Source organism: Daphnia pulex, chromosome 1 (assembly GCF_021134715.1).
Source record: "Daphnia pulex isolate KAP4 chromosome 1, ASM2113471v1".
In the NCBI taxonomy this organism is placed as follows: Eukaryota; Metazoa; Arthropoda; class Branchiopoda; order Diplostraca; family Daphniidae; genus Daphnia; species Daphnia pulex.
The window spans coordinates 3,976,479-4,001,936 of NC_060017.1; the positions used below are offsets into that span (position 1 = coordinate 3,976,479).

Genomic DNA, 25,458 nt, shown 5'->3' on the forward strand with positions numbered 1-25,458 from the left:
GCACCCTAGATAGCGAACTAGTCAAGCTGTACTAACGGTTTACCAATTCAAAACAGGGCATTAAGAACTGTGATTAAATAAGGCATCTTATTGATGGCAGTGCACTAAGTCTAAATAATGATGAAGTCATGAAGATGAACCTTTACATTTCCCGTGAAACGTGGTACGAACCATTGCCATAGGTCAAGTACGGGGAATATTGGCCTAGCATTGAGACTAATGTCCTACTACTATTTACCTTTTCGCCAAGTATTTAATTGTGCTAAAAACGATCGTAACAATATTTAAAATAAAAAATCACTTTTTTCAAGTTTATTTTTCCATTTTAAATGCTGATTCAAACCACACGAAGCTCTTCTGTACACCATTAATAAACTAATCATTTTCTTATTTTGTTTTAATAAACCCCAGTTGACCATTGACTGACCTCTGCACAATTTTGCTTCCAACTCATCTTACTCCAGATTTATCCCTTTTTCATCAACACAGTAAAATGAAAAAGAAATTAATATTAATAATAAGGAAAAAAAAATAGTTGTAATATGTATATATATAGAAGGGAAACTGCTGAAATCCAGACCTATCAAACACTACAAGACTCCACAGAAGAAATCTTGGTCTTGAAAATTCACTGAGTAGGTGAGAATGGAAGTGGGACCATGATCTTAGTGTGCATCTGTTGAATTAGGGGTACAGTATAGGCCACGCATTCATCCCATCCAGGTTTTCTCCAAGCTGCTTCACGAGTTTCCTTACGTGACTGAAGGTCTGAATATGCTGCAAAAAATTAAATTTATGAAACGATTTTAGGTGGTTTAATTGGGAGTAATAATGTCTGATTTTTCTACCCCAGATGTGATGAACATTATATAGTCTTCCAATTTGAGAAAAAAAGCCAGCAAACGCCTCGTCGTTTTCACGCCTAAAACTGATGGCTCTTGCCCAATTGTTACCCCACTCAATCATCGTTCCTGGCTTTAGAACGTAATTGCGGACCTCATACACGTTGGAGTCTTTTCGACTCTCAATCTATTGAAATAAACTCGAATGGCAATACGAAATAAGGGAATTTATGTGATTGTAATACCTGAGGCCAAAAGCTAAAGGTGAGAACGTATTGGTTATGTCGAGCACGAATGCACTGGCCTTGCTCATTCCACAAACGGCGATACTCCTGAAAATAGATTAAAATTTCAATAAACCAACATACATGTTGACGTTCGAAAATTTATACTTGCATTGTTCTTTGCAAAAGTTACGCGTGCTCTGTCAATTTCAGCATAACCTCCAATGTAGCGCCAAACGTGAAATGCTTGATCCTGATCACCCACAATCACTGACCAGCTTCCAACTAATTCAGCATTGATACCAGATGAGCCCATGAGCTGGCAATGCTTTTCACTGAAATTATGTGTCAAAAACAGATCTTGTAGTGTCTAACCATAAGGAAGCATATCTGTGAATTACTATCCATTTTCAACTTAAGCAAACTAAATTTAAATCATTATATATCATGTTAACATTTGTTAAAGGACAATACATGAAAGGTGACAGCTAACATTAATTTTTAAACTAGATTGAGCTTCAAAATTAGTTCAAACAGATAATTTATCTTTTTAAAATGTAACGAAAACCACCATTTTAAACCTGAAAAGAGTGTATCTAAAAGCTGTTTAAGTGCTACCATTGCATTAAGATATGTTGAGACATCAGAAATTATTATAAAAAAGTAACATACTAATTTGAAATGTATTTGTCCATCATGTCAGGCCTAATGTTGTGAGTTTGCAGTTCGTAGATGACATCTTTATCAGAGAGAAGGCGAGAATGAGACTCCTTTGTTGGTTCAATTTTTCGAACAAACACTTTGGAAAACCAATTATCTTTTGATTCATTCCTGAAATTGTGACTAGTGGACAGGGTCCTAAATTGAAATAAATATTGTGTATTTTCAAAATAATCATAGTATATAGCCGAAGACACTAAATTTAGGGAAAACACAGAAATTTAATTATTACCTGGTACAAGACGGCGAGTTATACACGATTCTAATGCCTGTCACCAAATTCTTGAGCTTTACAACAGCTGACGCCATTTTCCTCAGTTTATATGCAAGTCTATGAAATCAGCAGAGGTCTATGTATGTCTATTCAAGAAGCAACTTGAAGCCGGAAAGCAGCCGAAATTTCTATGGCAAGCGCTGCCTAATTTATTAACCGAAATTGTTTCATTATTTTTTTATATATATTTGTTTTATTTAAAGATCAAATTATTCCGTCGGTTACTTCCCTTCACAGTCGATTACCGATCTGATCTAGCAAAGAAGGCATTATAAATTATTGAAACGTATTTCATTATTCTAATTATTTCCATTTTTTAAGAGCAAATTACCTATGCGAAATAGGTTTTCCAAAATTATTTTTTCTTGTAATACACGTTGAATCACAAAAAATATTTTATTTGAATTTGTCTTTTTCCCAAAAATTACCTGAAAAAGCATTTTGATTGGTTGTCATAGTGATCAATAAACGAATCCCAGGCTACATTTATTTGTGTGTAACATTCTTTATCGCAAAATGGAACTTCGCAATGAGCTAATGTAAGAAGTTTATAATTTCTTAATCTTTTTTATAAACAATAAATTTTTTTCGTATATCAAGTCGACCTTCTCGCAATAAGCATCGTTCAAACGCTGTCACGGCTATGCGAGTCATTGTAAGTAAAACAAAAAAATTCCCATTGGATTAGATTTGCTGTCTATAAAGACATGAGCATGACGATCAATTAATCATGGCAGGATAGAAGAGAAACTGTGACGCAGTTGGAGCAAAAGTTGGCCATAAAAAAGAACGAACTTTTACAAGAAGAAGCGATTTCGTTAGAAAAGCAAAGAGCAATAAAAGAAAAGAGGGAGCAACTTGAACGCGAAGAGTATCAAAGTTTGCAACTGTTTCAGGTGATACTTAAATGAGTCCAATCTTTTAAATTAATATGAATATATTAAACTATTAATTATAAATTTGGCTGGAATCCAATAAGTTAAATGGGAAAGTCCGCGAATCTGTTTCTCTGGCTCTGGAACATGATCTAGAAGAATGTCGAAAATTAGACGATGAACAACATGCACACTTACTCCAGGTATTATATTTGATCTAGCGTCATGCCCCAGCACACCATGGCTCAATTCCATCAAACAGTTACAATATTTGTATTTCTTGTTAATATTACTCTTTATGTTTATTTTCATCTTTTTTAGATGGAGAACCTTGAAAGCGAATTAACCGAGTTGACTACCAAACTGGAGTTCTTGCAAAACTATCAGGTACTAAGAACATTACCGTACTGCACGTACAAGCATACCCACCAAATTAATCGTGTTTATCTTTTCCAAATCGTATACGATTACTCAGAACACTATATCTGACGTTGAAGGATTCGACCGAGTAGTCAGCAAATTCCAAGAGTTAAATCAAACGTGGCAAAATATGGCAAATGAATATCGTTCAATTCTATTCGATGCAGCGAGGTCATCGTTCAAGAAGGGTCATCAAACGGTAAAACTTTGTGTTTGTCATCAAATCCCATATAAGCGATCTTTGTTACTCACAACATTGCAGGAAATCCTCATGCGACATCTACTTGGAATTAATTCGGATGATAGTCAACGAGCTACAGATGCGTCTGAGTCAACAAATCGCAACAAGACGGCTCGAAACTCTCAATGGCAAATTAGTACCATGGCAGAGTCGTTCAAGCAACACGGTCACACTTATTTAGCGATTATCAATTTAGCTGCCCACTTGTCCAGTCACCCTATAGCCCGGACTCTTATGAGCATCGGTGAGTCTAAATCGAATCTCAAGTCGATCAAGCCCAGCAAAAGTCACCTTGGGAAGAAAGAGGAGATGGAGCGGGTTCCTAGTGTCGAGCAAATTCATCAGCCGGTGCAGGACTACAAAGAGCGATGGAGAACATTGGCCGCGGCTGCCATGGGCGATAGCAGACAATACCGTGGAGAAACGGATGCCTCCGTTTCTTCGGAGATTGGCAGAACTGCGGACTCGGTTAGTCTTGAAGTGCAGAACAAACTAAGCAATTTGGCGAATATTGATGACTTCGGGGCATCGTCGACTGGTCCTAAGCAATCAATCATTAATAAAGTCGCCGCTAATAAACTTGGTTTCATCGAGCAAATTCTCTACGACCTAACTTTGATTAAAGACGAGATTGAGTTTCATACGGACCCTCTATATTACAACGAGCCTGGGCACTCATTTGCTTAAGAGGGAACAATTTAAAATGTTCTCGCTTTTCACACAAGGACACGGCAATGTCACCTTAATTTAAAAAGAATTATTAGACTAATCAACAGGTATAGATGAAATGTGACTTACTGATAGCTGATTGCTAAATAAAATTTGACGAGTGTATTGTATTCGAATATGTTTCGGTAACACTCATTCCTTGCGTTTGTTGTAACAGAGAGGATCAAGAGGGTCTATATAGAACTTAGGTATGGGGATGAGCTATAGGTTGGGAGAGAAATCCCAAAGTTAATACCTCCCTCTGACGAAGATTTTTAAAAAATTAAAAATTATTAAAAAAAAAAATGGAACAAATCCAAATAAGAAAAGTGGCAGAGAAAAAAAGAGCGGAACACGAGGGGAAATACACGCACGGAATACTTCGGGAGAAAAAAAAAATCTTACAACGGTCCAAATATTCCACTGACGAGAAAATCTACACTCTTGCCTCCTTTTGACCCTATTTTTTTTGAGGTGAATAATTTGCACGTTATGTGAGCCGAAATTCAAAAGTCATTGAAGAATTCAAAGAACTAGGCAACTTTAAACGGAAAGCACTTCAGGAATAGCTAAGAGTGAGGTGATTATTACGCAGTTGTGGGAAATCTTGGCGGCATAAGGAAGAACTTTCTACAATTGGGCTACGAAAATTTTCGGCTTTTCCTTTTGCTGTAACACAACTTGCTCACTTGATGTAAAACGTGCTTATACTGTCTCTTTTTTTCCCTTCTAGATCGATTTCATCATTGTCCTTGCGTGAAAGTGTATGACGTGTCTGAAACTTGTCTTTGTTCGTCGTTAACATACATAAACGGAATTCGCACAAAACACGCCTTTCACCAGACAATTGCTGTAGTTAGAAAAAAGCAAATGAAAACGGATGAAATCAACTTTAGCATCAACAGATGACTACGATAGTTAGCTGTGGCTGTTGGAAATTCCTTGACATAACAGGGAACGTTAAAGATGCTAAACATAATTGTCCTATATGATTCATTAATATTGGGTTTCAATGAAGAGGGAAATCAAAATATTTGCATGTTTATGATGAAGTCAACTATGCGATAATCAAATGCAACATGAATAGGGCAGAAACATCTCTTTTGATCTAAGATGCGGGAGTCCACTATTTCGCTGTTCTGTTTGTTCAAATAGTCGAGTTCAGAGCCCACTCGTCATAAATAGTGACATGTTCACTAAATATAATTTGAAAACAAACGTGCGCAGACGAACGGTTACAAGCAGGGGGACATGCCAGTAGATTCGTGAACAGTACGGGTCGAAGTTCGAATGTGATATGTACCTCAAGTCAAAATTATGTCTAGCATTTCCACTTAACAAGATCTTTTCCCAAAAACCTTAAAAACGGCCTGAATAAGTTTCGCGTTTGGCTGTAACAAGTCTTCGGGTGAAAAGCATGGCGATGCAAAAACTCTTTGACAAGACGCATTCACCAGTACATTTGTTTGGCCCATCCTAATCACTGACGAAGGACACGAAATGAGAACGGACTTTCTACTATCAGATTGTGTTGCAGTCAATGTATCTGGGATGTTTTTTTTTGTGTTTTTTTCTATTTTGTTTTGTTAGTTTAGTTTTTTTTTGTAAGTTTTAGTTTTAGTTTTAGTTTTTTTTTTTTCAAGGAGCGTGTGTGGATTTATGGCCTGTTAAACATTCGGATAATTACAATTTTAAAAAGCCGCTTCGCCCGAGATGGATTTCGGAGGAGGCTGTTGACTAATTGCCCACCACCTCCCCTCACCTCTCCATGACCTAATGGCTCTATCAATCAATTTTGTAGACGCAAGCCTGCGAGCTTGTTCCCTGCTTAGAATGCTAAGGATCGATTCGACCATCATTCCTGTGCCACGTCTAGCTGGCGTGTAGAGGTGCTGAGAGTAAATACTATACAAGGGCGGGAGGTCGATAAAACCTATTGGATGGCCATACAAGTCATGGGCGTCCGGTGTAGGCATAGTTGGAAGAGACCGAATTGGACGACGGAGTAAACGAGGAAGATTGTGACGAGGATGATGCTGAGGTGGTGGCTACCGAGTGGTTGGGACCGTGGTTGTTCGACACCCCTTTGAAAATAAAAACGAAATAAATTGATAAACAATAATAATAATAATATTAATAGAATGAAAATCCCATCAGATAACAACAGCTGAAATAAATCGCACTTACCGGGACGATTCAAACTTAATGTGCTTCCTGTCATGCTATCGGAATCGTCATCTCCATACGTCTCACGTGGAGGCTCAGCAATAGCTAATGCACTAAAAGTTATTAAATTGAAAATCAGTTTGATTGATACATGAATATTTATGGAAAAGAATAAAAGTATAAGAACCTGAAACCAAGTCTAACCGATTCATCGTCAAAACGCTCTAGCTCTTTAGCTTGGTTTTCATGAAGTAGGCGGATCCGATCGGAACGTTCTCGCAAGAATTCTCGCGTCTCCTCCTCCATCTAGCAACATTGAAAATGTCAACATGAATAACAATTTTGTTGAATTGAATCGAAGAATAGATGCGTTAGGCTAATCCAAGTCAAAATAGAGGAAACAAACCTTTTGTTCGAGGAGAGCACGGCGCACCGATACTCGTTCTTCTAACTCTGCTCTTTCTCTGTTGCGCTGTGCTTCAGCCGTCATTTTACTTTTTGACTGGTATGCCATAAGAATTTCCAATTCTCGTTGTAGTTTGTCGCGCATTACTTGGGCTTCCACTTCTTGTGATTCATCTAAGCGTATCTAAAAGTAAAATTTACACAAGCTATTGTTAAAACCACCAGTTACAGCTTCACGCAGTAAAAAATCGTCAGAACATGAGAATAATAAAAACGCAGAGAAATTACATACCGATTGTTTCTGAAGCATCTCAGCGATACTCTGCTCGTACTGCTCACCCAGCAAAGCTAATTTACGTCTCTGATCATCCTTTAATTTCTTTATCACACTCTTCTGTTGGTCTCGCGGTGTCGAAGCTAGAACTTGGGCCTTCAGCGCTTTGTACTGGCGGGTTTGAATCTTGACCGTCTCTCGGAATTGCTTGCGAATTAAAATTTCCTTCTGCTTCAAACTTTTGGGCTGTTGCTTCAACTCGACAGCGTGTTTCTTGCGTAATTCGCGCTCTGCTCGCTGCGTGTACTCGTGCTGATTTGATAGTTCCGTTTGATGCTGTCGTCGAAGTTGCTCCTCTCGAAGCATGTGAACAGCTCGCTGCTGGCGATACTCCAGCTCTTGCGTCAGCTCGTGGTGGCGAAGCAACATGGCGTGAGCCGTTTCCAACTGAGCTTGCCTCCTGTTGAGCTCTTCACACAAGAGCTCACGTTCTAGCCTGTGGTATGAAAGGAGTTTGGCACGCCGTAACCTACGCACTTCCAACTCCAAGTAGTCCTTCTGACTCTTTGTCAAACGCTCCTCTTCGCGAGCTTCGATTGCCTTCAGTGAATCTTTGTAGTTCCTGAAATCAGTTTTGCTTGATTAAAACACGATCGAAATTCATTACTTTGAATCGTCTTACTGTAGTGATGCATCTCGTTGGCGCTTTGTTGTGCTTTCGTCACTACTAAGTTCTTGCTTCCACCTTTCTTTGGTTTGTTTGTATTCTCGACGGACCTGAGTTTCAAAATTTTTTCGCTCCAGTAAATGTCGGGCGTTGATTTCCTTTGTCAGCTTCTTTTCACCTGTCAAATTTTGCTTTAGCTGTAAAAATTGGAATAGGCGGTTAGTAAAGATTATGTTTATATCTTGGTTTCATTCCTACTTTGCGTTCTAGTTCTTGTTGGTGTTTGACATGAAGCTTTTCCAGCTCTTTACGAAAGGACGTCAACAACGTTTCATATTCTTTGTCAAGCATTTGTTTGTGGCCTTCCATTTCAACCCTACATCTCTCTTCGAGCTAATAAAGAGATAAAAGAAAATTGATTAATTAAACATGGTTCTTTGCACGGCGGTAATCTTGGGTTGTGGTCGGACGCAACTCTACAAATAAAAAAGGGAAGAGAACGATGATTAAATCGCCTCACATTACCTTGACCAAAGCACTTTGATGTTCCCGGCGCATTCGTTTATAGCCCGACATTTGTTCATGCATTTCTTCTTGCATATGTTCTTTTTGCTGTTTCGAAACGATCGACGTAGTCCTTATCGTGGCAAAGTGGTTAGTATTCAGACTGTTGGCAGTGTTGGTACTAAGTGACAGACCATCACTCCCGCTAGACAAGTTGTTGACAAGGAGTGACTAATAGAGTAAAAAACAAAAAACAAAGAATAATTATTGGGTTCGAGTTTTACGAAAAAATTTATTAACGTGTAACATACCTTCGTCCGATTTCGAACCGACATGGGGTATATCGAGCTGTTGTCCGGATCCACGGTGCGCGGTGGAATACTGCTAGTGGAACTACTTTGTGAACTAGCACTGATACCAGTTGACTGAATACTCTGCTCAGATGTTATCGAATTACTCTTACTACTGTCACCTCCACCTTGCTCTTCATCACCTAAAGTGGAATAATTTTAAATCTCGAATTTAAAAAAGAATGTGCAAAACAATTATGAGTATTCTTGTGCTCACCTTCTCCATCACCAGTAGTGCTCTCCGTCTCACACGAGTCAACCATTAAAATTTTTTTCATTTTGCGATAATTTAAATTGTCCAAATCTCGAACGGCAGCTTTGGTGCGATGAATCAAGTCAATGATTACAGTTCCAGGTCGCGGCCGCGTAATAAATTGATGCTATTAAAGGATAGTTTTGGAGATCATTTTCATGATTTAAAAAATTAATTAAGAGCTATGGATGTAGAGGTACGTACGTGTAAAAGTCGACCAGCAGTAGGTCGGTCAGAGGGGTTCTTTTGTAGACAGGAATCAACGAAATGACGAAACACTTCCGACCAGGTAGAAGACGACAGCGATGGGCTATCGTTCTGCGCTATGTGATACAGGGCACTCATGGCATTCATGTTGAAGTAAGGAGGTTTCCTCTCAGCTGAAAAAAAATAAATAATAACAAATAATAAATATTCATACTGCTATGTAACTATTATGCAAATACTGAGTGCATTAGCAACACAACAGACTTACCTAATTCAATGCACGTAATTCCTAATGACCAGACGTCCACTTTGCCGTCATACTGCCCTTCATCCATAGCTAGAATGACTTCTGGGGCCATCCAATAGGGAGTTCCAACAAAACTGTTGGCTGGACAGTGCAAACTTGCCGAACCGAAATCAGCTGAGTAACGAAAGATTGTTACATATTACATACAGAGCAACTAAATAAAACAAAATCGTAAAAAATCGGCTACCCAGCTTAACAGTTCCAATTTCAGTCAGAAGAATATTGCCAGCCTTGACGTCGCGATGGATGCGATTCATGGTGTGAAGGTAGTCCAAACCCCGTAAAACTCCATCACAAATGCCCGCAATTTCCTCCTCGCGCAGTGGTCTTTTATGTACCTCAATTATATCAGAAGCTGATCCAAGGCAGTACTCCATGACCAACTGTGTTTATACAAAGTATAACAGCTTTAATAATACTATAAACACATAAAACGTAGACGTATCAGAGTACTGACCCATGCCGTATGTTCTCTGAGGTAGCATCCTTTATATTCAATCGTGTTGGGATGGCGCAACTGACGAAGGAAACGAATTTCTTTAAGGATATCCTGCCACTTCTCATGGCATTGTTTTCCCATGTACGACATTTTCTTAATAGCCACAATTTCCTTCGTGAATGAATGACGAGCATAGTAAACAGCACCAAAACTTCCATGGCCGATCTCTCGAAGATCTTCAAAAATTCGGTCTGGGTCGTCATGGTCGAATAGGTCCGATACTTCTGGATCCTTCAAACTACCTGCCCTGTATTATGAATAGTATAACTAGTTTGTCCCTTTAAAATTACAATGTATAGTCAAGTGCAGTTGATTTACGAATTACAAAATTTGATTCAGAAATATTATTTATAATGTTGTTAATACAAAAAGAATAGAGGAAAAACAAACAATTAAAATCTTACCTAGGTACAGTAGGCATAGTATGGCTGTAGATTAATCACAGCCTCTATTACACATAACACATTGAAGCTCACAGCATCACTCCAGTTCCCATGACAAGCTATTATACAAATTCAGTTATTGTGTGTGTACATAGTTCAATTCTAACGAATAAATAGATAATTAGATATGCCTATCATCAAAAATTTTAAGAAATACTTTCAATAAGCAATTTATTGGGAATAGAACTACAATAAGTGGGTTTTTAATAAATAAATTAACTTGCTTTACTCTAAGAAACTCCAACTCTTCAAATGAAATAAAATGAATGACTGACAAATTAATCAATTTGGGGTATAGGAAATCATAACATCTCACAAAAATGTTTCTGAACTTACAATCACTTGAAAGATTTGTCACTCAATCAATGGGGTCATTCAAATCAATTACACCCTCCAAGGAACAAATGCAATGATGGAACTACTTTCGCCGTTAATAAAAATGAATCGAATAAATGAGTGCAAGTGACTTTTGTCTGATCGGACGATATAATCCCACTATGAAAAAAGTTAGAGAAGCACAAATCTAGGCAAAAATGGCGACCTTCCTCAATTCAAGTACATCCTGAATATTCATCAGACAGGTAGATGAACAATCTGGCTGTTGGTGACTAGAGAATTTTAATCCTTGGAAATGAACTTACCAAAGATCACGGTAATTTTTTACGTCGGAACGACAGATCTGTAAGAAAAATCGAGTATCGGTAATTCCGGTTAGAAAAACAAGAAGAATGGCGATGGGATCTATAAATTTTTCAGTAACTTAGAACAGACAAAACACCATCTAGGGAGTGAAAAATCAACTAAAGAATCCATCTCGCGGGTCTTGAAAACGGAAAAATTGTCGAAATCGTCTGCTTGTGTTTTGCTTTTGCTGATTGTTTTGATTTTGATTTTCTGATTAAAATAATTAATAATAACCTATTAAAATTAAAATATATATTTCTATTTTGGGGGGTTTTCATATTCTCTGATCGCTAAATAACTTGCATGTAGCCTCCGCCGATAGGAAACGGGAGGCCTAGTCGAATACAACGTAGTAGCCTACAAGAACTTTTTTTCATTGATTACTGATTAGGTGAAAATTAAAATTATATTTGCTGAAATTGCAATAACCTGGAGATTTTAAAATATTAGTTACATTTAAAAGTCCAATAATTTCCATCAAACCTATTATGGATCCTTAGCATTTTAATTAAAAATGCTCCTCCTTCACCTTAGTTTAAATTACTTCTGGAGTAAACTTTTAACTTCATTTATGTTAGTTAGGAAAATTTACTTAATTGGGACAATAAAATATCTAACCAAGGCGAACTGAAGGCTTTATTTCACTTTGTTTTATCGGCAGTCTTGAGTATATACCAGACGAAAGAGACATCTAAAATGAAATGACGAATGTCGCGGCACAACACTCAATAAATGGAATAAATAGGCTAACTATTGACAAAACGCAATTATCTAAGCATCTTTCGAATCCCAAGAGGAGAAAGGTTAAATAAAAATAATCATCGGCTACTGTGAAAATGAGCAAATCAGACGAGGATTTTGTAATTGCCACAATTCCAATTGGGAAGACAATGAAAATGATGCAAGAAATAAACAACAAAACGTAAAGTGAAAAAAAAAATCTTCATGACTGGAGGCGCTGAGTGTTAACGTGATTCTTTCGATTCTTTTCATTCGAACATTTTCACGTGAAGCTGTAGGCATTCTCGATTGCACGACTGGATCCTGAGTTTCCTGCGTTATTTTGTTGATTCAAAGGAAGTTGTTCCATTGACTCGATTCTTCGACGGACAGATTCTCCTCTCACAATCACCTATTCCAATCGAATCAACCAAATTGTTTGTAAGAAACATTTTTGAAAATCTTTTCAACGAAGTATACCTCCCGAATAAGGGGCGGAGTCGCAACTCTTCTGTCTGACAAGTTGCTCATCCCTTGTCGAGTAGACGTCGACACAGTCATCGCCTATAGTAAAAAGTTTTAATACAAAATCGGGTACGTATTTGAATAAGGCCAAAAATTCACCTGAAATGCGGATTCGGCAACTACATACTGAGTAAGCGTAACATCGGATGAACCCCCCGACTCCAAGGGGATCGGATGCGAACGAAAGTGTTCCAGCATGTCAAAAACTGACTGAAACCAAAGGTGTTGAACTCGACATTGTCCCTCACTACTAATTGTAAGGCGTAGGTGCTGTGAAGTAAGACGATACAATAAAATAAAGGTAAATCCTAATTATTTTAAATGATTTACTTTGGCGCGTCCTTGGAAGTTGAACGTCAAAACGAATTCGCCTTTACGTGTTTCACTTTGGCGAACAAGGAAAACTCCGTGTCCAACAGCTCCTTCTTGAAGGACGAGACCAGCTGCATCAGATCGACTCAACGTTCCGTGAAACCAAGGGTAGTGTCTCAGTGTTCCATACAAATCTGTTACATAATCTTGATTTTAAAAATTACTATCTAGTTTACCAGTTTGGTTGAATTTTTCATCAACAACAGCATGAAGTCTCCTTAAACAAGGATCAACACAGTGAACTGATTCAAATACCTTGTTCCTGATCAAGTCGACTAGTGACTAAATCGGAATCTTCGACACTGGGAGAGACGGGGAGCAGGGAACGAGATCCCCTGAGAGATAGAGTTCGTGTACCAGAGAATTCGGATGGTTGGTTTGCACTGACGGGTGTCGATAAATTTCCATTCGACTCGCTTTCTCCTTCGCGCAATACGTCTTCTGTTGGAGATCTGTTGAAGACAGACCAATGCTGGTTAGGAAAATTAACGTGCGAACCCATTCTGAACCATTTTTACCCATTGGTTGTGTTTATGCAACGAGCTCCAGACAGTCGAATCGAATGCAACCACTTATGCATTTCATCGCTGCTAGCAGCTTCAATGACGTATTCTAGGTTATTGGCAGCCTACGTCAGAGGTGAAAAAGATTCGAAATTTTTTCATAAATCAACTTTTTGCAATGCCTAAAATATGAGACTTACTTTTAGGACAAAGGTATTTTCCTTATCTGGCATTTCTAAAGCTGTTGTTTCTCTTGCTTCTGTTATCAAGAAGCAGAACACTCCACATTTTGGTTGGCTGGCTTTTGGTGGAGAGAAGAACTCTAGCATATAGCCACCAACAGTCTTCACCAAACAGAGACGGCAGCGCTCCCATTTGGGAGTCCCGTCTAAGCTTTCACTGGTTAGGTAGTTGACGGTACCTTCAAATAATGACTCGACGACAAGCTTCGACATGCGAATTTTGCCACGCAACAGAAGATTCGAGTGTTCAGGTTTCATTATGGAGGTAGAGTGACTTCCAGAGAGTTCAACTTCATCAGAGTGTTGCTTGTGAAAGAGTCCTTTTCCTTTTCGAAACCCTTTCAAAGAGAAGCGTCTGAAGAATGGCTTGGGACCTGGTTGTCTAGGTTTAACAGAAGGGTATCCAGAGGTAGATGCAATATCTCTTTCAGTATCAGAATAATCACTACAGTCCTGTGTTGTTCTTGAAACACTGCCTGTTGACCTCAGAGGAGATGGAAAGTGCATGATCCCATTGCTTTTCCCATACTTGACAAAGTCACACGAATTCACTACTATGCCAGAGAGTTTTTTCAGTTCCACATCATAGCTTCTAACAAAGAGGTCCACAAAACGTTGAGCACAATCTTGATACAGGGATATCAATGCTGAGTCTGCTATTATTTGGGATTCACTGCTAAAGTGGGCATGAATGTGACGTGCAAGTTCAAAGGCAGCTGATCTAGCCCTGTAATTAAGTTAGGTAGAAATAATTTACGGAAATAACTTAATTTTTAATGTTAACTCACTGTCTCTCGCAGATTTCACTCCAGACAGCTACATCTCGAGCATCTGCGGTAATCGCCTGAACGGCCATGACCACAACTTAAAAATTTTGACGTGTCTCGCTTCGTAGTTGATATAGACTGCTGCTTCCTATTAGAAGAATTAGTGAAGCTCAATGCTTAATGAATACCTCCTTTTGTTGTCTCAATTCCAGACTTATTTAAGCATTTAACCACATTCTTTTTTTTTTTTACTTCATTCAATAAATCTGATAAGACATTCGCAAGAAAAAAACAATTAACGTATCGATCGAAAGCCTCTATCGATCATGAAATCAGTTCGATGATAGAGAGAATGGGAGGAGCCTGTGAAAAAGCCCGGCTGGTAGTCCGTTAGTGCTGCTAGCCTGCTATCATTTTTACCCCTAAAGAAATTGTAAAAAAAAAATATTTTTTCTCGTGAGCTTTGTTGATGTTGTAATTATAGCTGTCCTACTAAAACCCTCCCTAAAATATTTAGGTTTAGTGCCATTAATTCCTTATCAAATAGTGTTTGTTTTTCAATATAAATAAACCACAGCGAATGAAATAAAGGGTAATAAATGTGTTTTGATGATTATTCATTTCCCTATATATGCGTGCCAAGTTATAATTTCTTTAGGCGTAAACATGTCGTATTCGTGCCTAATTTGGTACAACCAAAATCTCGCATCCGCGTTTTACATGGCGCTTCTGGGAAAACAACCGAAATGGTGTAGGCTTTCTCCGGAATAGTCTCATTTAGTTAAATACATCGGAAGGGATTAAACTTTGTTGGTTTTTATAAGGAAATTGAAACCCCATTTTAGGTTTCCCTTTATATGTTTTTTAGTAACAGCCACACCCGCATCTAGCGACTTGGCGTTGACACGCCACATCGCCATGCGGGATTGGCTTCAACTAGATTATGTTCAAACGAAAGGTTAGACCGATTTTTTGGTTAATCCAGAAAATTACTAATTAAGTAATAGCGGTTATATATATATTAATGGACCAATTGTATTACACTGGCGGTACATATCGTGAAAAGTGCGTCGTGACAGGGAAGATGATTGTTTAGGACAGCAGTCGGTGACTAACCGAGATAAATGCCAAAGTAATATATATGTATATACCAAATTGTAAGAAAATCGACGATAAAATAATGGAGAACAGCACAGATTTCACACCGAGATGAACAGCTTATACACGCAAAGATTTTGAATATAAAGTAAATAGAAATGATGGGGGCACAACATAATTTCCACGAGAAGAACTAATTTCCAAACATCATATAGCCTATATTATTTACAGGTAAGACAATTTGTCGCATTGTCGTGTCAATTCTCGAGTGAGACGGGATTTCACGTCCAAGTTGAGCTCTGAATAGTTTAGAGTGGCGTGAATAAGTCTAATTTTATTAGTTAAAGATTATTTATATAATGACGTGCTTTACTCAAACATTCACGCGGTACAATCGGGATTCCTCGATTGTAGACGATATATAGCTGGCCCCAAACTAATTGTAACAACGGGTGGAAAAATACAAAACCAATAATAAAACGCAATTAGAATAATTCACCATCTGAATTAATAAAATTAAAAAAATGATTTCCCCCTTCAATCGAGAGAGAAAAGCTCACCGGCCGATTGTTATATAATAATAAACACGTACATACATACACACACACACACACGCAGACCCACTATAACGAACGAAATGGTAAGTACACGTACACACAACATATCAAATATATAGCGAGTGTTGCCTATTATGATACACACAATCAGCGATAAATGTCAGAGTATAGACTGGGCGTTGATTATTAGTCTATTCTGAATTGGAAGAGGGTGACGTTTCTTGAAGATCGACGTCACCTGACGTCACCTGCTGCATGGCCGATGCCAAAATGGAGGAGTCGACCTCGCCGAGAAGCTGTGAAGTCACCATGGGCGCAGCCGTCACCTTTTGCCCGTCGCCCGTTAGCCACATGGTGGTACGAGATTGATTAACGTCAAATACCTGCAGGATGTGTTGCTGCGTCCCGTTGGGTCCCAGTGCCAGGACGGGGGTGACGGACAGTCCACCGACGTTCATTCCCCCGGCTGCTGTCCCTGCTGCTGCTGCTGCTGCTGAAGTTGTCGACACCATGGCTCCATCATCTCCTCCATTAGAATCTGATTTCGGTAGGGACGATATTAAAGGTCCCAAAACCTGATCAATGACAACGGGCAAATATCGCGATTAAAAATAAACATTTAGTCTTGCATCACGCACTCGACTAGAGCGTTCACGGACGCAATAGCAACTTGAACTCGCTGCGCTTTCCTTTGGGGGAGTCCATCAGCCACAATTGAACCGGGTGCAAATAATAATAACGGTGATTTAAAATGAAAACACAATCATGACAACATCAAGAAGGAAAATACATCAAGATGTATTGCTGTGTAACAAAGGCAACAAAAAGGAAAAAAGAAGGTGGAGAAAAAATGAAAGATGTATACAGGAACGTTCCGAAACAACATTCAAAAACCAAAAAAAGAAAAATGAACGAAATAATAATTTTTGAATTAGGGTTTGACCTTTGGGTTAAATAACATTGACATCATACAAATAATAAATTACAGCCATTTCTTAAAATGTTTTCTGCATAAGAGGAGAGAGACAAAGGGGCATGTAGTAGTTTTATGTAAAAAGGAACAAGTACACTTTGGCCACGAAGTACTAAATTTTTGACGTTTCCTATACTGTATCGATGATTATAAACGACTGACAAATCGAAGAGAAAGAGAGACTTTCGTGTCGTAACACGCAGACGGGATTAACAATTGCGGGATCATCTTCGTTATTGGACACGTATAAATTATGATCTATAAGAGCTATAAGATAATATAAGATCGGAGTCGACCGATGGGTTTTCGCGAACGATTGCTTTGGTGTGTGTGACTGTTCCCGTGTTTGCTGTGACTAGACTAGTGTATAACCTTGGCCGTGGTGACACCAAGTTGTGACTGATTAAACCACTGGCGGATATTAGATGAGACCCGAAAAACAAATCGAAACAAACAACAAATACACAAAACACACACATATACAGGCCACCGTGACCATGCGTGCAGAAAAACAAATAAAAGAAGGATCGAATCATGGATGGTCGAACGGATTTCGAAATCGCCCAATTTCGCAGCGGGATTTTTAAAAAATGTTAATTTTTATAAGAAATATACGGGTGGCGACTTCAGGAATCGTCGTGTTTTACCATGAGACGTGGCGGCTCGCATCGACGCCCCTGCGCCCCAAAAAAATAATTCAAAACGAAAAAAGAAAATAAACAAAATTGCATGCTGCTCACAATATAATTGGCCTCATTGCCATTAAGTAATAACATTGAAAACGAAACCATTTTTGCTAGATTCTATTTTTTTTTTTGGCTGCTGTCAGTGTACCTGGACAGAAGCATCCGATTGACCCATCTGTGAGATGTTGGCAACGACGGCCTGGTACATGGCCGGCACGGTGATCATTCCTGAGACGCTGACTGGATACGCTGTTGACAATGCATTAATGATTAGTTTATTTTTTTTTTATTATAATAGATTCGATTGAGTCAAACTTACTTTGACCATCTTCACCGGTGAGAAGGATGTGGTGCTGTCCTTCTTGACCAATGGTGGACTCGGTAACGGCCGACAAGTCGACGGTGGTGACTGTCGTGCCATCGGCGGAATTGGTGAGCGTCGTGACGCCGTCCGAATTCGTGACTCCCGTGATTTGCGAAGTGGGGACGAATTGCCAAATCATGGGCTTTGGATTGATGAGGTGATGATTGCGATCAGACTGTTGCTGCTGTTGGTCGTGGCCGCCATTGCCATCATCATCATCGCACTGATTGACGGTGGCCACTCCTTGGGTGGCCACCACTTGAGCTGTTGTTCCGTCCGGCAGTGTGATGATGGGATTGTTGGGATCCACCTGGAAGAATGAATTAGTGAATGAATGAGGATCGACCTGCATGAAATAATCGAATGGAATTGTCAGTGAGTTTCGTTTCATTAGAATCATCCATCAATTGTAAAAATGTCGTTAGATAAAATTTTGTTGGAAAAAGCCAAGGAACAAACCAATCAACAAGGACAATTACTTGTCTATGTTCTCAATCTAAACATTTAAAAAGAAGAAAAACAATTTCAAAATGATAAAATCATAGAACGGTCTGAAATTGGCATGCCACAATCAACGGCGATACGTCAAAATCATATTGATGGAAAACTGGAAACATAAACGAGAAACATCATTTTCAATATAGAAAAACAAATATGGAAATTATAAATATATAAATGAAACAAAGAAAAATACCCACTTCAAGAATAAAGTAATTGAATTAAATCATATAAAACACAGAAATTAAGAGAGAGGGCAACCGAGAAACGAAAATAATAATAACAACTCAGGTTGTGTGTAAGTCTAGCGAATCATCACTAAAGTTAAACCAACCTGAATGATGGACACTGTCCCGTCTGGATTGCTGATGGTTTGAACGACTGTTGGTGCATACTGAGCAGTAGAAGCCGGAGTCGATTGAACCAATTGCTGGACATTCTGTTGCTGTTGAAGTTGGGCCGGTTGAGACGACGGTGGTTGTTGTTGCTGTTGTTGTTGTTGCTGTTGTTGCTGCTGTTGTGGTGGCTGAACTTCAGCTGTTCGATCGGCTTGTTGCTGTTCCGTTTCTGTTTCTGTTTTTATCACTTTGGCTGGACGACTAGTTTCTTCCGTTGCATCTTCGGAGAAGGCGGGTAGTAGATCTTCCCGTCCGTGATACTTGTAACAATTGATGACGATTTGCCGCAATGCATGCGTCCACGATACCTGCGCAAACAAAAATGTTGTTTACCCAAAAATAAAATGGAAAACAACTTAATTATTTATTACCCTTTGTTTGTCATCTTCGGGACGAGCGTCCATTCGGACATTAGCCCAAGGTACTTCTCCTGGCCACCAAGGCGGCCGTGTGGATTCTTTACCCCATCCGGGTTTTCCTCGGCCTACGACGAACGGCGACACAAAAGGTTAAAGCAAATATCTCGATATCGACATTGAATATCGATTTTTCTTTACCTGTGGAAAACTTGAGCATCAGCGGAATAAATGCTCGCAGCTGTGCTTGCGTCATTTTCTCGACTGGTGTAGGTATTCCGTCTATGACTAGCGGAGGTAGCTCGTAGAGCGATGGATCGTCTTGAGCTGGGGGTGGAGCGTGGTGTGCCAAAGCCGTTTCCAAATCCTACACGAAAAGATTGTAGACAAACGACAAAATGAAATACAATTGAGGACACTTTTACCTGGAGGACTGTGGATTTGACATTTTTGACAACGTCTTCTAAAGGTTTGGCACCAAAGACCCGGAAATTGTTCTGCGGCTTTCCAGGTGTGGCGATTAATACGATGGCTTGTTGTCCGACCCGAGTGGCGTATTCGTCAATGGTCTGCCGGAGTTTGCGGAGGAGTCTGGTCTGTTGCCGCCGACGAATGGACGGATTCGTCTCAAACGAGTGCGGTCTCTTCCGCTTCTTGGACGAGTTGATGGCCGCAGCCGCCGCCATGCCAACGGGACCTGAGAAAGAAGAAAAATTTAAATCAACACCTGCTGCTGCCCGACCTATTAAAAGGATCGACTAACCAGCGGCTGCCAACTGAGCGGTGATGTCATCGCCGAGTGTCGTGTTGGACATGAGATCCGATCCATCGTCGTCGTCGTCGTCGTCGAAATCCATGGAATCTGAATCTTCCGACCCGACATCGCCACCTTGTTCGTCATCCGTGTGGTCGGCGATGTCGTCTTGGATGCGTCCACCTGAACAAGCTTCGGCCACGGCGTCCGTTCCGTCAACACCGGCACTAGTGCTTCCATTTCCGGCCTCTGAGCCGGCTAGGACGGCCAGGCTTCCGCCGTTACTGGTAGCCATTTTCACCACCATCTAGGCGGTTCGATGAGAATGGATTTCGCCGGCGATACACGTTGAAGCGGGACGGTTGAAATGGCCACGAAGCGAAAGTCGGCAACCACTTGGAACAACTGGCGGAAATACAAAGAAAAAAACAATTTAGAAAACAAACCAAAAGGCCAAAGGTTTCAAAAATCCATACGATGGGGGATAAAAACCAACCTAAAACCCAAAGCCAAACTAGCTGCTTTTTAAACGACGATCAACATAACGAGAGATAGAAATAATAAACAAATGTCCAAACATAGAACGGGAGCGCGATGGCCGGTCAATGAATTTGTTTGGTGGGAAACTGCTGCTGTTGAAAATAATGTGAACAGTTTGGATTCAAAACGATGACCCTAGAAGGAGGCGAAACTGCTGCTGCTGCTGGAATAGAATCGACCCGCATCGGCAGGATCAATACGGTCGCCTTGGAAACGGGTGGTGGGGGGGACACACAAACAACCCCACACGGTGTAGGATAGAAGGGCGGCCCTTTAAACGAACCCACTCGTATCGATTCACGTGGTTCCTGATGGAAATGCTGGATGGAAACCCACCGCCCCAAGCAAATCATTCCGAGTTAATAAATAGGGCCAAGTAGACTACGTCGGGCGGAGTGTGTGACGTCACGGGGTAGTAGTTGGATCGATAAACACGACGCTTGGGGTTTTTTCTCCTATTGAGCGACGCGATGGGGGGAACAAAAGATGAGAAAAACCCTGTGGTTACCTTGGACGACTCCATTTTACTTTTAAGAGTTCACTTTGCGGCCTGTCGGGTCTAACTTTAACGTGCGACATTAAGTTTAAGTTAAATCGGGTGGGGAAAGCTAAGAAACACGTGCGACGACTGAAATGACACCAAAGAAGAAGCAGAAGAAGAAGAAGAAGAAGTAAAGAGGAGGCAACCTGTAATCGAATAGAGTTGACGGCGCAAACGACACGGCTTTTGTCCAAGCGCAATTCGGTCCACTACGTCTGCGTCCGCCGCCACCAAACTCGCACCTGCGTGAGTCTCGCAACGACGCCAGTGAGACTGCGTTAGCTTCACCAACTCCCTCCTCCTTCCTTTAGATTGTGTCCGGCTTAAAAACGCAACCCCCCCCCCCCTCTCTCCCGAAAAACCCCCCCACACACACACGATTCGTACACGGATAGAGTTTTAGGCTAGGGCGTCAAGGTGGCGGCCGAATAGACACGCGCAGCAAAGCGCACACACCATCCGGCGTCGATCCGGCGGAACTGGTCGTCCAATGTGCCTTTCGGTGGCGACCGAGATGGTTTCCCACCACAAATGGTCGTGATTTTTACCTTTTTTAGGGGGGGGGGGTGATTTCGTCGGTCGGGAACAACTTGAACAGACGATCCAACACAACTCTGACACTCGTCGTGTACTGTTGGCTAGTCCAAACTCGCTAGCGAAACTCCCTCCCGCTTTATTCCTCCTTCCCTTTTCGGGGTTTAATTCTACCCGCCTCCACCTCTCTCTCTCTCCGTTCGGCAGCAGTAGTGAACGGAGGGCCTCGATCGATCGCTCCTACCAACCCCTCCCTCTTCGGCCATCTTTGTTGTTCGACCCAGTCCGAAGCGTCCTCTCTTCTCTAAACCACCCCACCCCACACACTATCGATTTCCCATCGAATCAATTCAGACGAATTTCTTTTTTCTAAAACTCTTCTAATCAATACGGAATATTACGCATAATATTTCATATCCAAATTTTAAAAATAAATTAATTTTTTCATCAACGATGGAAGCCTTACTAGGGGAAAAAGGATTATTTTATTTTTATTCGGCAGCTGTTACAACTACGACCCCCAATGAGAAATGGAACCATTATTCATCTCTACAGCCGGTCTACAGATTTTACACAAATAAAATACAAACATTCTATAGGATCACCGTTTCTTTCAGCCACGTAACCCTTTTTAAATTTTAATAATCTTATTGAAACGGATAATTGAGACATAAATTCTAAAAATTGGAAAGGGCTATCAAATGAATCGTTGTTTTGAAATGGGAAAGGCTTGTCTTCTGTTATTTCCGACAAATATCCAAGACAAGCAGCCATACAAGTTTAAATATAGCGAGCCGATACAGAAATAGAGCGCAAGTTGCCAGATGTGTGTGTGTACGTGGGTACGTAAAGAAACGGTGCACACAAAAGGTTGCATTACTGCCTTGGCCTCCCAGCCATTGCCCAATATGCAGATTCATTTATATCCCTAGTCATTACAAGGAGATTACGCTTCAACATCGAGTATTGATGATAAAAGTTTCAAATTCAACTGGTTTTGGCGCTAACCGTCCAAAGGTCCTCCGACTATGGCAAGAAATCACCCCTCTGGCAAATGGCCGCCATTGTGATTTGATGGAGTTTGCGCACTATAGAGCACTGCAGACGAAAACCAACACCCATCCCACTCAAGTAGACATTTTGATTCACGACAAATGTTCTCCAAAGGATCTTAATCATTTATATTCGTTTAATAAGGTGAATAAATAACATTTACTTACGATAGTAAAGGTAGTTTCCAAGCTGAGAATTGCAATTCATCGAGGAGCACTTTTATATAGGACTTCTGTACCAAGACTTGAACCAATATGACACCTAGCGGAATTTGTTGGTATTTGATGCTGGATTTGAATTTTATTCGTCTGCTCCTTTTCAGCTGTAAGTCACTAGTTTATTTGAAAAAGCCGTTAATAATCGTTTGCTTCTCCTTTTAGTGTTAGGCCTTAAGTGAAATCAAACGGAAAGTTATTGGAAAGAGCCGAGTCCATCTAGACAGGTAAATAATTTTAAACATTTTGGTTTTAAAAGTGAACTCAATTACGTTTTATTCTCAACTATTTGATTCGTCTAGTCAGTATTGGCGTTGGACAGCACCTTCTTTCCACCTGCACTCAAAATGTTCAGATCTGATAATGACATGAGTATGAGTATGAATGAGCCGCGAATTCAAAGACCTTTTTCGCACAATCATCAGCAGGTATGTTAGTATTCTGATTAGTCTAAACAGGTAATAAACATAAGGGACATTTCTTTTCTTATTATTTTTTATTTTAGGGTTTACACATGCTACCGCCTCAAGTGTCTGAACCATCTTTATTTTCTGAAGATATTTCATTTCCTTTTAAAGAAGTATTTCAACCAAGATCAACTGTTGCTCAGACATCGCCTGTTAAAAGTCCAGGTTTCATTCCACAGCTGACTCCACTTTCAGTCCTCAAAAAGACATCAAGGTAAAATTTATGAAATGGGTTTGAAAACAAATAGGTTTATAATAATTTTTAAAAATTCAATTATACAGCTGGCCACAAAAAACATCACCTTGCAGTTGTAAAACATCTCCATTCAACAATAGCACTATTACATCTCCATCTGTTGATCCTGAAATCAAAGAGCTTATTCAGGATCAAAACAGACAACTTAATCTTCTTCAAACACAAGTTAAACAGCTTCTTCATTATCAAGAAAGGCTGCAGGACAAGCTTGGAGAGAAAGAAAGAGCTAATGGAGCTACTCAAACTTCATCGTACTTTGATGATGAAAGTCCTAACTATAACCCCTCTCCAGTGAGAGTCTTCCCCCGTTCCAACAATGGCTCTCCTTCAATGCGTCAACCACAGGATCGCACTGAAATTACTTTGACGTTCAGAGATCTCCAGCTTGAGACAATTGTGGAGCAGCCACCAAGTCCACAGCCTTCTTTTGTGGTCAACATGCAAGACTATCAAGAATCAGTTTCTGAAGAGTTTGACGACAGCATTGACTCTTGTGTCAATGTCATGGAACATGTTCAAAAGTTGTTGGCACAAGCCAACACAAAAGAGGTTCAAAGACCTCTGATTGAAAAACCACAGGAAATGTTGCATGTTCTGAATGAAGTACCCGAAAGGCTTTTATTCAACGGCAGTGCTCCTCCGGACAACCCTGTTCGTAAAGTAACGATGCAACGAGTACAAGAGTTAGGAATCAGTTTTATCAATCCATTTCCCGCTAAGTAATTTACTATTCTCGCGTCTAAATCATTGTAATATTCTAACTGTGTTCAATGTTTTTTTCTTTTTAGTGCTCCTCGCAATCCCATCTATTACCCCCGTTCCAACTCCAGAAACAACCACATGTGGGACGTACGTAAAGAAACGGATCAAAGTGTGGAAATGCAGCGTTTGGCCGAAAAATACCTAGGACAATCGAAACAGCAAGAAAGTAAAAAAATTGACTTTACGTATAAAAATTCGCGATCGGTGGAAATGAGTATGTCATCTCAGCAATATCTTGAGCGGTATGGTCTTCAAGAAGATACGGAATACTCTTCGCGTTAATTGTTGGTGATGTTTAACTCACCTTGAACCAATTTTCATTTTAGCTTACTGATTTTCTGAGTATTAAATTATAAATAGAATAAAGTATGTTTGACTATGTATTTCATTTATTATGTACAGCCCCAATTTAAATTTACTAATTACACAGAGAAACTTTCTCCACATCCACATGTTCCTTTTATATTTGGATTATTGAAAACAAATTCAGAGGAAAGTTCATTTTCAACATAGTCCATTTCGGTGCCTAATAAATGAAGTTGGGCTTTCATGTCAACCAATATTCTAACTCCTTTAATCATGATAACAAAATAAGTTAATTAATTTGTTTTTTGGAAAAAAAAGTATTTTGAACTTACCATCTTGAAGAACTTCTTCATCAAATTTCTCTTTCTTTGAAACAAAGTCTAGAGTATAACTGAAGCCATTACAACCACGCTGCTTTACGCCTATTTTTAGACCAATCTAAGACGAAAAATTATCTTTATTGTAGATTGAAAAAAATGAAACAAAACAAACTTACATAATCGTTTTTGCCCTCGAATAGTTTTTTCACTTGGTTCACAGCACTTGGAGTCTGTCCAGATCAGAAAAATAAAAGAATTGAAATTGACTTATCTGACCTTCTATTATTAACACCACACATACTGTAATGAAAAAAAAACGTAATTTGCAAATATTATTCCTTCCTCAGAAAAGAACTTACAAGAACTAGAGCTGCTCGAGTAGGAAACGGTTTCCTAGCTTTAACAGCTCGTACGGTTGCGGAGGCTGCTACACGAGCTGCCATGTCGGATGGCTGGTGAAGATTATGTTTGTTTAGAAATTAGTTGCAGTCGAGATTCGACAATCGAGAATAATTGCATAATAACAAAAAAACATGGACCCTTTTATTTCCAGAAGTCACTCGTTGTAAACATTCAGCATTGCCAGAT

General features: G+C 39.8%; 7 protein-coding genes across 20 annotated transcripts; 2 read left to right on the forward strand and 5 right to left on the reverse strand.

The window, feature by feature from the left end:
* Positions 1-297: 297 nt before the first annotated feature.
* On the reverse strand, positions 298-2,218 carry LOC124204750 (protein NipSnap-like). Of its 2 annotated transcripts, XM_046602019.1 has the most exons (7): positions 2,019-2,181; positions 1,739-1,924; positions 1,239-1,401; positions 1,088-1,174; positions 849-1,029; positions 581-777; positions 298-472 (listed from the first exon to the last, which is right to left on the reverse strand). In XM_046602019.1, the coding sequence occupies exons 1-6, from the start codon at positions 2,093-2,095 to the stop codon at positions 629-631; spliced, it is 843 nt and encodes a 280-aa protein (XP_046457975.1). In that variant the 5' UTR covers positions 2,096-2,181; the 3' UTR covers positions 298-472; positions 581-628. The 2 variants fall into 2 exon arrangements, with proteins under 2 accessions (XP_046457975.1, XP_046457906.1); XM_046601950.1 differs by having other exon boundaries at positions 298-777; positions 2,019-2,218.
* Positions 2,219-2,396: 178 nt separating this feature from the next.
* On the forward strand, positions 2,397-4,598 carry LOC124204325. Of its 2 annotated transcripts, XM_046601471.1 has the most exons (7): positions 2,399-2,599; positions 2,661-2,715; positions 2,798-2,956; positions 3,040-3,138; positions 3,257-3,322; positions 3,411-3,554; positions 3,618-4,598. In XM_046601471.1, the coding sequence occupies exons 1-7, from the start codon at positions 2,577-2,579 to the stop codon at positions 4,281-4,283; spliced, it is 1,212 nt and encodes a 403-aa protein (XP_046457427.1). In that variant the 5' UTR covers positions 2,399-2,576; the 3' UTR covers positions 4,284-4,598. The 2 variants fall into 2 exon arrangements, with proteins under 2 accessions (XP_046457353.1, XP_046457427.1); XM_046601397.1 differs by having other exon boundaries at positions 2,397-2,599; positions 3,411-4,598.
* Positions 4,413-11,174, reverse strand: LOC124203004 (serine/threonine-protein kinase Tao-like). Of its 2 annotated transcripts, none has more exons than XM_046599603.1 (16): positions 11,021-11,174; positions 10,341-10,438; positions 9,895-10,183; positions 9,625-9,820; positions 9,399-9,551; positions 9,128-9,303; positions 8,888-9,050; positions 8,632-8,813; positions 8,342-8,551; positions 8,075-8,209; positions 7,832-8,013; positions 7,168-7,771; positions 6,877-7,059; positions 6,658-6,776; positions 6,492-6,583; positions 4,413-6,388 (listed from the first exon to the last, which is right to left on the reverse strand). In XM_046599603.1, exons 2-16 carry the CDS (start codon positions 10,355-10,357, stop codon positions 6,258-6,260), a joined length of 2,832 nt encoding a protein of 943 aa, XP_046455559.1. In that variant the 5' UTR covers positions 10,358-10,438; positions 11,021-11,174; the 3' UTR covers positions 4,413-6,257. The 2 variants fall into 2 exon arrangements, with proteins under 2 accessions (XP_046455559.1, XP_046455629.1); XM_046599673.1 differs by lacking the exon at positions 11,021-11,174 and adding an exon at positions 10,716-10,980.
* Positions 11,175-12,066: 892 nt separating this feature from the next.
* On the reverse strand, positions 12,067-13,182 carry LOC124192625 (SH2B adapter protein 2-like). The gene is made up of 5 exons (XM_046586031.1): positions 12,936-13,182; positions 12,639-12,814; positions 12,408-12,578; positions 12,264-12,347; positions 12,067-12,195 (listed from the first exon to the last, which is right to left on the reverse strand). Exons 1-5 carry the CDS (start codon positions 13,180-13,182, stop codon positions 12,067-12,069), a joined length of 807 nt encoding a protein of 268 aa, XP_046441987.1.
* Positions 13,183-13,194: 12 nt separating this feature from the next.
* On the reverse strand, positions 13,195-22,825 carry LOC124203136 (DNA-binding protein P3A2-like). Of its 7 annotated transcripts, XM_046600171.1 has the most exons (12): positions 22,712-22,825; positions 19,886-20,281; positions 19,548-19,819; positions 19,324-19,489; positions 19,138-19,250; positions 18,703-19,074; positions 17,826-18,180; positions 17,655-17,755; positions 16,096-16,422; positions 14,214-14,269; positions 13,384-14,152; positions 13,195-13,308 (listed from the first exon to the last, which is right to left on the reverse strand). In XM_046600171.1, exons 2-12 carry the CDS (start codon positions 20,181-20,183, stop codon positions 13,195-13,197), a joined length of 2,943 nt encoding a protein of 980 aa, XP_046456127.1. In that variant the 5' UTR covers positions 20,184-20,281; positions 22,712-22,825. The 7 variants fall into 7 exon arrangements, with proteins under 7 accessions (XP_046456127.1, XP_046456055.1, XP_046456077.1 ...); XM_046600099.1 differs by lacking the exons at positions 13,195-13,308; positions 13,384-14,152; positions 14,214-14,269; positions 22,712-22,825 and adding an exon at positions 21,104-21,261 and having other exon boundaries at positions 15,210-16,173; positions 16,231-16,422; positions 17,826-18,216; XM_046600121.1 differs by lacking the exons at positions 13,195-13,308; positions 13,384-14,152; positions 14,214-14,269; positions 22,712-22,825 and adding an exon at positions 21,104-21,243 and having other exon boundaries at positions 15,210-16,173; positions 16,231-16,422.
* On the forward strand, positions 21,452-24,690 carry LOC124204465. Of its 5 annotated transcripts, none has more exons than XM_046601685.1 (7): positions 21,452-22,622; positions 22,689-22,868; positions 22,925-22,986; positions 23,062-23,187; positions 23,265-23,440; positions 23,509-24,201; positions 24,271-24,690. In XM_046601685.1, the coding sequence occupies exons 4-7, from the start codon at positions 23,107-23,109 to the stop codon at positions 24,524-24,526; spliced, it is 1,206 nt and encodes a 401-aa protein (XP_046457641.1). In that variant the 5' UTR covers positions 21,452-22,622; positions 22,689-22,868; positions 22,925-22,986; positions 23,062-23,106; the 3' UTR covers positions 24,527-24,690. The 5 variants fall into 5 exon arrangements, with proteins under 5 accessions (XP_046457641.1, XP_046457716.1, XP_046457572.1 ...); XM_046601760.1 differs by having other exon boundaries at positions 22,449-22,688; positions 22,772-22,868; XM_046601616.1 differs by having other exon boundaries at positions 22,514-22,868; positions 23,045-23,187.
* LOC124205181 (iron-sulfur cluster assembly 1 homolog, mitochondrial-like) lies at positions 24,612-25,450 on the reverse strand. The gene is made up of 4 exons (XM_046602583.1): positions 25,230-25,450; positions 25,047-25,100; positions 24,883-24,988; positions 24,612-24,815 (listed from the first exon to the last, which is right to left on the reverse strand). Exons 1-4 carry the CDS (start codon positions 25,311-25,313, stop codon positions 24,667-24,669), a joined length of 393 nt encoding a protein of 130 aa, XP_046458539.1. The 5' UTR covers positions 25,314-25,450; the 3' UTR covers positions 24,612-24,666.
* Between the last annotated feature and the right edge of the window lie 8 nt (positions 25,451-25,458).

Excerpts from the sequence above, each read along its gene's own strand:
- LOC124204750 (XM_046601950.1), bottom strand. The coding sequence starts at position 2,095 with ATGGCGTCAGCTGTTGTAAAGCTCAAGAATTTGGTGACAGGCATTAGA. Across the intron at positions 1,925-2,018 it reads AACTCGCCGTCTTGTACCAG|GACCCTGTCCACTAGTCACA; the intron begins GTAATAATTAAA and ends ATTTCAATTTAG. Across the intron at positions 1,030-1,087 it reads CCTTTAGCTTTTGGCCTCAG|ATTGAGAGTCGAAAAGACTC; the intron begins GTATTACAATCA and ends TTATTTCAATAG.
- LOC124204325 (XM_046601397.1), top strand. The coding sequence starts at position 2,577 with ATGGAACTTCGCAATGAGCTAAT. Across the intron at positions 2,716-2,797 it reads TCACGGCTATGCGAGTCATT|GATAGAAGAGAAACTGTGAC; the intron begins GTAAGTAAAACA and ends TAATCATGGCAG. Across the intron at positions 3,323-3,410 it reads AGTTCTTGCAAAACTATCAG|AACACTATATCTGACGTTGA; the intron begins GTACTAAGAACA and ends ACGATTACTCAG.
- LOC124203004 (XM_046599603.1), bottom strand. Across the intron at positions 9,821-9,894 it reads TCAGAGAACATACGGCATGG|TTGGTCATGGAGTACTGCCT; the intron begins GTCAGTACTCTG and ends GTATAAACACAG. Across the intron at positions 8,814-8,887 it reads CACTACTGGTGATGGAGAAG|GTGATGAAGAGCAAGGTGGA; the intron begins GTGAGCACAAGA and ends ATTCCACTTTAG.
- LOC124192625 (XM_046586031.1), bottom strand. The coding sequence starts at position 13,182 with ATGGGTTCGCACGTTAATTTTCCTAACCAGCATTGGTCTGTCTTCAAC. Across the intron at positions 12,579-12,638 it reads ACTTCCAAGGACGCGCCAAA|CACCTACGCCTTACAATTAG; the intron begins GTAAATCATTTA and ends CTTACTTCACAG. Across the intron at positions 12,348-12,407 it reads TTGCCGAATCCGCATTTCAG|GCGATGACTGTGTCGACGTC; the intron begins GTGAATTTTTGG and ends TTTTTACTATAG.
- LOC124203136 (XM_046600171.1), bottom strand. The coding sequence starts at position 20,183 with ATGGTGGTGAAAATGGCTACCAGTAACGGCGGAAGCCTGGCCGTCCTA. Across the intron at positions 19,820-19,885 it reads CGCTCAGTTGGCAGCCGCTG|GTCCCGTTGGCATGGCGGCG; the intron begins GTTAGTCGATCC and ends CTTCTTTCTCAG. Across the intron at positions 19,075-19,137 it reads CCGAAGATGACAAACAAAGG|GTATCGTGGACGCATGCATT; the intron begins GTAATAAATAAT and ends TTGTTTGCGCAG.
- LOC124204465 (XM_046601685.1), top strand. The coding sequence starts at position 23,107 with ATGTTCAGATCTGATAATGACATGAGTATGAGTATGAATGAGCCGCGA. Across the intron at positions 23,441-23,508 it reads GTCCTCAAAAAGACATCAAG|CTGGCCACAAAAAACATCAC; the intron begins GTAAAATTTATG and ends TCAATTATACAG. Across the intron at positions 24,202-24,270 it reads ATCAATCCATTTCCCGCTAA|TGCTCCTCGCAATCCCATCT; the intron begins GTAATTTACTAT and ends TTTTCTTTTTAG.
- LOC124205181 (XM_046602583.1), bottom strand. The coding sequence starts at position 25,313 with ATGGCAGCTCGTGTAGCAGCCTCCGCAACCGTACGAGCTGTTAAAGCT. Across the intron at positions 25,101-25,229 it reads CTCGAGCAGCTCTAGTTCTT|ACTCCAAGTGCTGTGAACCA; the intron begins GTAAGTTCTTTT and ends TGATCTGGACAG. Across the intron at positions 24,816-24,882 it reads TGAAGAAGTTCTTCAAGATG|GAGTTAGAATATTGGTTGAC; the intron begins GTAAGTTCAAAA and ends TCATGATTAAAG.